At 39.7% G+C, this 8,074-nt stretch overlaps 1 protein-coding gene across 2 annotated transcripts; it reads left to right on the forward strand.

Annotated features, from left to right (window-relative positions):
• The first annotated feature begins 46 nt into the window (after positions 1–46).
• On the forward strand, positions 47–4,174 carry ccdc174 (coiled-coil domain containing 174). Of its 2 annotated transcripts, none has more exons than XM_087801528.1 (11): positions 47–175; positions 352–459; positions 519–619; positions 686–744; positions 808–964; positions 1,530–1,625; positions 1,700–1,836; positions 2,330–2,424; positions 2,517–2,655; positions 2,738–2,884; positions 3,493–4,174. In XM_087801528.1, exons 1-11 carry the CDS (start codon positions 134–136, stop codon positions 4,128–4,130), a joined length of 1,719 nt encoding a protein of 572 aa, XP_087657654.1. In that variant the 5' UTR covers positions 47–133; the 3' UTR covers positions 4,131–4,174. The 2 variants fall into 2 exon arrangements, with proteins under 2 accessions (XP_087657654.1, XP_087657655.1); XM_087801529.1 differs by having other exon boundaries at positions 2,741–2,884.
• The last annotated feature ends 3,900 nt before the right edge of the window (positions 4,175–8,074 follow it).

Here is an 8,074-nt window from a genome sequence, read left to right on the forward strand (position 1 = left end):
ACATATACATGTAATGTACTGGTAGCGCCACTAGGGAGCGATAAAGACGAACAGTACCGAGAAATACAAACGAAGAAGAATAAGATCATGATCATACACTGCGGTCAACTTCGGTATAAACGAATATAAAATCATGGACAGAAGGAAAAAGGCATTCGAAGTGACTGCTTCATCGGTAAGTTCTCCAATCCTTCATTTATAAATACATAATTATCATGTTTGTCTGTCAATTGATAGATAAACACATACGTTGCTAATAAGCTAGCACCTTGAATATGCGCACATAATATAGTAGATAACTATGGACCTCACCTCTTAAAGTGGATTATTAATACTGGTTTGTGTGTCTAGTTGGTGGATCTAAAAGCTGAGCTGTACAGGAAGCAGGAGCAGTTCAAACAGGACAGACTTGGACAACAACATTCGGATACAGCATCAAGAGCAAAGCCCAAAATAAAGGTGTGTTAATAGTGATTTACTCCTGCCTTGTCTAAACGCTTTATCCGTCTGTTGTGTAGAAACAAACTGTGTGGACGAAACAGAATCCCGGAGTTTCCGCCAGGTCAGAGAAAGATGCAGAGATGCTGGCTGAGGAGAAGAGCAGTCTTGATTCTTCAAGGTGATCGAAGCTAACTATCCAGAAGAATATGTCACTTTTCTAACTATTTTAATTCAACTATGGCAGGCGTAAGCTGGAGGAGAAAGCTAAACTCTATGAGCAGATGTCCAAAGGAGAATTTCCAGGTGAGTGACGTTTGACATGTACCCTATATAATTGTTTTGACAGTGATTTATCTACTCTGTCAGACGAAGAATCGGAGAGTCTGTTTTTGGTGGATTTCACCCAGAAGGTAATCGACAGAAAGAAGGGGACATATTCTCAAAGGGAAGCTACTAGCGAAGATGAGGAAGAAAAAAACTTTTCTGCCGTCCCACCTCCACCCGAACATCCCGATGAAGAGTGGTAATGTTTCAGCTACTCGTTTTGGAAATGAGTTTGATAATCATGCATTTGAATTCTAACACGTCACATGGTAAACACCAGTGGTTCACAAGTGGTTTGTCTTTGGGTCTCACCATTTCTCTGTAATGAAAAGTCCTGACCCAAATAAAGAGAAAAAATGCAAGTTTAATATTAAATGCATCTATAAAAATATGCAGTTTGAGCCTGAGATATAAAACTTTATAATGTTATATGTAATTAATTAGACCCTAAAGCTTTTAAAAAAGAGTCATGTGTGTGGTATTTGAAACCCAGTCGGGTTAGCTGCCAGTAGAAAAACCTTCACTTTCAGGTCAAATTCTTTGCAGTTAATAACTCCTGCTCTGCAGCTTTGAGTCAATAAAGAAAGTCAATTTTTGTAAAATGTTTTCCATTTTTTTCCCCTTCAAAATAAAATGCATAACTTTTTGCCCAAGGTTTAGAATACACTTTTTTGGCGCAGATGTTGAGAACCACCGGTTTATATTTCAGCACCAAATTATTTGATAAATTAATTTTGATCAGCTACCCCATTTTCAACGTGCAGGGTTGACTACATGGATGCACTGGGGAGGTCCAGGAGATGCATGAAGAAAGACCTGCCCAGCTACCAGAGAATGGATTTGGATCAATATGGAAAAGGGTGAAGCTTCTTAAACTTTACTTCTTTATGAATGGATTATTTTTGCAAACAATAACTTGAATGTATAAATTCAGACTAATCACCGCCGATAAGACGCATCTGTCCGAAGACATGCGGCGAGATTTGCAGAGGCAGGAATGGGAGAAGGAAGAAGAGGAGGCCATGAAGCGGCCGGTCGGACCTGTTCACTACGAGGACATCAGGGGTCAAGGTTCGTCTTGCTTTGTGTTACCCCGGACTCGCACCAACAGATGTTTTCTGTCCAGAGAATGATGAGACTCGCTTGTAATTATTGTTAAATATTTTTTGTATGTTTGACTTTGATTTGGTTTTTGGAAGCTGTCTAGATTAAATCAATGAAATGATAGTAAAGTAATATTATGAATGAAAAGTGATTTAACATCTGCAAATGTTGTTTTCATTTTGTAAATTCTCTGGACACACTTTACTTTACTTATCAATGGTTTCCAGCCTGAACCGTCACTCAACATCATCAGTGCTGTGACATGACCTTATGAAATAGAAACTCTTAGTATTTTTGCAGCGTGGAGCTGGTGGAAAATGGTTCTCCTGGTTTTTGTTTGAGTTCCTCTGGATTTGTTTGGTACAATTTTTTTTTTCCAGGCGGCAAAAATAACATTGCGTCCTCTTTATTTTGCTTCTCGTGTTTCTCATGTTGTTCTTTAAAAACTTTGCTCCTTCAGAGGCTCGAGACTTGGGTGTCGGCTACTTTTCTTTCTCCCACGACGAAGAGGATCGCCGGAAGCAAAGGCAAACGTTGGACATGCTCAGAGACCAGGTGTGCTGCTTAAACTTATGATTTAAACTTCCTTCATCTCAATGCATGATCAAGTCAGTCAACTTATCCTGTGACTTTGTTCTCACGTATAGACGACGGAGCAGCGCAGCAAACGAGAGCGACTGAAGGACAAACGACAAGCAATTCTTAAGGCACGTCTGGCCAAAATCAAGCGGAGGAAAATGAAGGGGAAGGGAGAAGATGCTGTGGATGAGAAAGATGAAGATGAAGGTGAAGAAAAAACAAACATGATGTTGTGACACAAATCTTTAGTTGTAACTGAAGAATATTGTTTGGTTTCGATCAATACAAGAAGACGAGGAAGGCATGATGGGACCTGCACCTCCGCCAGAGGACTGTCCTGAGGTCAGCATTGCGAAGAAAGTACATGTTGAGATTCAAGAGAGGAGAGACACTAAACCGGGAGTTCCTCATGTCAGAGAGTGGGACAGAGGCAAAGGTAAATATTTCCTGAACTCTGTTTAACTTGTTCAGCGTCTCGTGAAGTGTTGTCGTACTCTTTGCATGTTACTCAACTTTTAATTTCGATTCTCAATGTGGTTTTCTTTAAAAGATGAAAGAAAAGGTTTGGTACTCGCAGCAAAAAAGTTTTGGGTTTGATTCCAGCTGGATAAGTTATTCCTTCTAAAGTACTGGAACAGTTGTCTTAAGAAAAATCCAGATTCTTTCAATGATGATCTTCTTTTAACCGTTTAATACACAACTCTACATATAAAGATTTCTTAATACTGTATTTTACAGACTATAAAGTCCTTTTACTTTCTATCAAATTGAAAAGCCAGCATTATGATGTCGTCTAAAAATTACGGTAACTCCATTAAAAAGGGCATTTAATTTTCTGTGTTGCAAATTCAAGTAATCATAATTTTAAACAACTTTTATTTGTTTAATAATATTATTTAATCTATTCTTATTAATGTTCACATATCTTTAAATCCTTCTGATAGTATTTCTGATTTACAGTGAAGGTAGAAAATTAATTTAAATTAAAATGGTGAGTTTTAACATTTCTTAACGAAACCAAACGTTTCCTCGTCCTAATTCAAGAGTCCATGTTCACTGAGTGGAAGAGCCGATGTCGGGACGAGCGCGAGTCGGAATTTGCACCTCCGACTGCGTACTACGAGGAGAAGAGGCCAAGATTTGGAAATGCCAAGATGCCGGAGAGGAAACTTCCTTCCGTATTCCCCTATAAGGATAGTGGAGGAGTGTCAGGGACCCGGGAGAGCAAAGTGGATCCACCTCAAAAGACGGATCTTTCACCTCCGGCTCAGTCGAGTCCGGTTAAGACTCCGGAGCCACCAGATGTCGCTCCTCCTCCTCCACAGCCATCATACTCTGCCCCCGTGCCCCCCGTTAACTACCAGTACCCCCCTCCTTCTTTTTTCCCCCCCGCTCCGTTTGTTTGTCCTCCTTTCCCTCCGCCAAACTTCTACCCGCAATATCAGCCCCAGTATTATCCTCAGTGTCCGTTGCAACCTGCAGTCCCCGGTCAGGAACCGCACGCCCCCGAGCAAACCGCCCCAAACCCTGCCCCGCAACCTGCAGCCCCAAACCCTGCCCCGCCACCTGCAGCCCCAAAACCTGTCCCGCAACCCACGGGTAAGAGCCAGGCTCAGAAGTCCTCCACTGGCTCTTCTGGGAGTCTTGAAGAACTGCTGTCCTTCTACAGAAACACTTTCTGAACGGTTTGACGCAGAACTGACCTTAATAAATATTTCAAAGGAAATGTTTTGAGTCAAGTTTTGTGACGTGTTTCGTGTGATCTTCGACGCTTAGATGTGAGAACCACCACTAGGTGGCGGTGTTGGCTTCTTTGTTTTTCACATTCACAGTGTAAATAATGTACTTTTCGGGTAAAAGAAGTGATTTCTGGGTAATAAGTGTTTGTGACTTTATTTTGTTAATAATGCTCATTTTTCTTTCCATTTTCTCAAATTATCATTATTTTCATTCCTTTAAACATTACAAAAAAACATAAATAAAATATCTGTGTATTTAAATGTTATTCATTAGTTTATTCTTTCATTTTAATTCATTTTTTAAAACTTTTTATTCCTTTAAACAATTTGGAATACCTAAATATTTTAAGAACGTCTGTGTATTAAAGGTAATTTCATCTATAAATCTATCAAAAAGAAAAAAAAGAATTGTCTTGAACTGTGCCAGTTGCTGTTTCAAGCAGAAACCTCAAGAGAACCAGACTTTGGGTTAGATGTCGCCATAATACCTGGATGCACCAGTTTGATTTTTAAGAACTATTGATCTGATGGAATGTAAGTCCCTGAGTCTATTAGTGTTGCATCATGGGAGGAGCCTTCATGCTCCATCTGCTTCTCCGTTCACTGATGACAGTGTTCAGAGGATGACTGTCATCATCCATGATGGACAGTAAGTTGTTCAGTGATCTCTTTGCAACTGTCACCAGTGAGTTGAGCTTCAACCACAGAGCCTCTTGTAATTACACTGTAATTAAAATAGCATTTTAATGTTCAAATCAAGCAAACACATCTGTAATTGCACTTTAATTGACATATTTAATAAGGACTAAAAATGAAGTTATTTCGGTGCATAACTGCACTTCTAAACATGTAAGCAATGCTTCAGGAACTCACTTCAAACTTCTGGAAAGCTACTTTGAAATGTTCTCTCGAGGAAACTCTGGGGGGTCTTGTTTGTGAGACCCTGCAGAAGAAAAGTCAATTAAAAGAAGCTCCTGCACTGCAGCAGTCGAGATGGACGGATGCTTTTCAATATGATCCACGCTCTGGGATGTGAGAAAGATTCTTTTGTTGCTCTCCGAGCTGGTCTTGGCTGTGAAGCTCTGCAGGTGTTGGATTTGTTTTTGGGCTCTAACAGACCCCCCAAATTACTCTGTGATGTCAAACACCGGCGGGATCGTTTGACTTTCTCCTTCTCAGATCCTCTCGGAGTCGACAGTTTAAGCACACGGATGAAAGAAGTCTGTCTCTGCTGACACCACGGCACAGCGAGGTGATGTCCTTCAGATGGAGACACGGCTCTAGTGTGGCCCTGTGGCCCCGCTGTGATGAGCTGTAATGTCTGCTCCTGCTGCGTCAGGCTGCTGCTGCCGGCGCTCGGCTCTGATGGATGCTGCGCTGTCCTCAGCAGCAGCTGCTTCAGTTAGGGTTCCCTGCTGACGCTCCAGTTATTGAGGCCGTTTCAAAGATCCTTCTGTGACTTTCTCTTGCTAGAAGACGATGCTGGTCGGATTTTAGTCCAAGCTAGTCTAAGCTGACCTAACAAGACATTTAAAAATAGTTCTTATTATTTTCCACGTTTATTTCAATTTTTATATTACATTGAACAAAATATTTACTTTATACTTGCATTCATTGTTTGTTTTCATTTCTTATTTAATGTTGTTTTTTCTGCATGCTGACTTAATCTATTATTTTTCTTCATTACTGTATGTCATTCATACGTCCGTCCATCCATCCATCCGTCCATCCATCCATCCCTCCGTCCATCCATCCGTCCGTCCGTCCGTCCGTCCGTCACTCCATCCACCCGTCCGTCACTCCATCCACCCGTCCGTCACTCACTCACTCACTCACTATATCTATATCTATATCCATATCCATATCTTTTTCATGTTACTGTATCGATATTCAACAGCACTGTGTTGATTTTGTATCTTGTAAAGGATTCAACCCAGAACGTTTCAGCTCGATTCCTTTTTATTTCCGGTCTTTTAAATTGAAAATCTCTGTTCTGGAAGTGCTCATGTTAGTTTAAGTTCAAGTTCTTTTTATTGTCAAATATACATGTAGAGACATACAGCATAGATGAAATTGTAGTCCTCTTAGACCCATGATGCAAAACATGAAGTAGACAATGAAATTTAAATAAGACATTCAAAAAGACAAACAAAAAAAATCAACAAAATGAAATAAATAATCAACAATACTTAAATAATTAACTAATAAACAGAATATCAACAAAATTAATAAAGTTAAGGTACAGATAGTGCAAGCGGAGGTGAGAGTGATGGTAGGACAGAGACGGAGTTGAGTCTCCTGATAGCCTGATGGAAGAAGCTGTCCTTGACCTGCTGGTTCTGGCCTGAAGACTGCACAGTCACCAGCAATCCTGATGGCCTTCCTGGTGGTGCAGGTGTTATAAATGTCCAGGAGGGGGGAGAGAGACACCAATGATCCTCTCAGCTGCTCTAACGTTTCGCTGCAGGGTCTTGCGGCAGGAAACGCTGCAGGCGTCGTACCACACTGATGCAGCTTGACATGATGCTCACGATGGTGCCTCTGAAGATCATGGGTAGTGGAGCTCTTCCATTGTTTGCAAGTAATATACAAGTGATGATTTTCATTTATTTGTCCAATAATTGTTCACACATAAATATTCTAAAAATAAATCCAAAAAAGTCAATTTTACTTTCTTTCGTCTTTAGCTTTTAGGGTTTAGTAATAATTGCTCTTAACAAGCAAGAGCAATGTAACTGTTCAATAACCAATTATTAATCCTCTGAAATACAACTTATAATAATTGGTAATAATTTTAGTTTTCTACTGATTTATCTGTAAAAACAATTCTCACATTATTATATTTCTACATGTATTATCCTATACGTCATTTATATTTATCTTATTAGAGTTCAATGTCAAATATGTGTTTTTAAAGAACTTCCCACATTAATAGCTCCAGTTATATTGAATATCAATCGATAAAAAGATTTATATTCCTACATTATATTTAGAGTCAGTGATATTTGCTTGAAACGAAACCTGACAACAACACGTGTGTAGTGTGCGGCTCATATTTAAAGCTAGAGAAGTGGAATAGTGAAGCCTGGTGTGATTCAACATTGTGGTTGTCACTGGTCGTTGTGTTGTGTTAAGCTTGTGTTGTGTTAAGCTTGTGTTTTGCTTCAGGGTGTGCAGCACAGGTTGTGTCTCCTGGCAGTTCACCATCTTCCCTGATTTCTTTATAATTACCGGGTTCTTTTTTTTCAAGCTGCTGGTTCGTGGCCAGCTAATGTGTTGGGGATCCTGAGGCGTCCGCAGATGGGTGTGAGCCGGAGCGCAAGATATTAGCAGCTCATTGTTGACACTGCCAGCAAGCTGGTAATGGCTTCATAAATTCTGCTGGGGAAAGGGAGGGAAAAAGGGGCGGAAGGGGAAGTAAAGGGACTCATTGGAAGTCTGCGCTCGCCTGGTCTGCTCTCAAACCTCCATCAAGCGCCTTCATACCTGCAGAGAATGTATCGTCCAAATCCATCTTCTCCCTGTGCTTTAGAGGGTTTAGAGAATCATACTCTTTAGTAACGTGACGTTCTTATAGAAGTATATCAGTGCCATCAGAGTATTTAATCATGTAATTTAACATTTCAAGTTGTATGTTTTTATGTTTTAAAATTGAATGAGTTTTGTTTTACACATAGAGTTTGGTATTCTAATACCAATAATTCAAACATGAATTCTCTGTTGTTGTTTTTTTTTCAATTCATCGCCTTTAAAAAATCAATATAAAATGGTTGGTATTATAGTGCTGACATTAATTTATTTTTTTACTCATAGAGTTTAATATTCCAATAATTAAACACATTTTGAATTAATTCCTTTTTTTTATTTGTAGCCTTTTAACTCTTGTG

The sequence above is a fragment of the Callionymus lyra genome, chromosome 10 (genome assembly GCF_982586985.1).
Source record: "Callionymus lyra chromosome 10, fCalLyr1.hap1.1, whole genome shotgun sequence".
Classification (NCBI taxonomy): domain Eukaryota; kingdom Metazoa; phylum Chordata; class Actinopteri; order Syngnathiformes; family Callionymidae; genus Callionymus; species Callionymus lyra.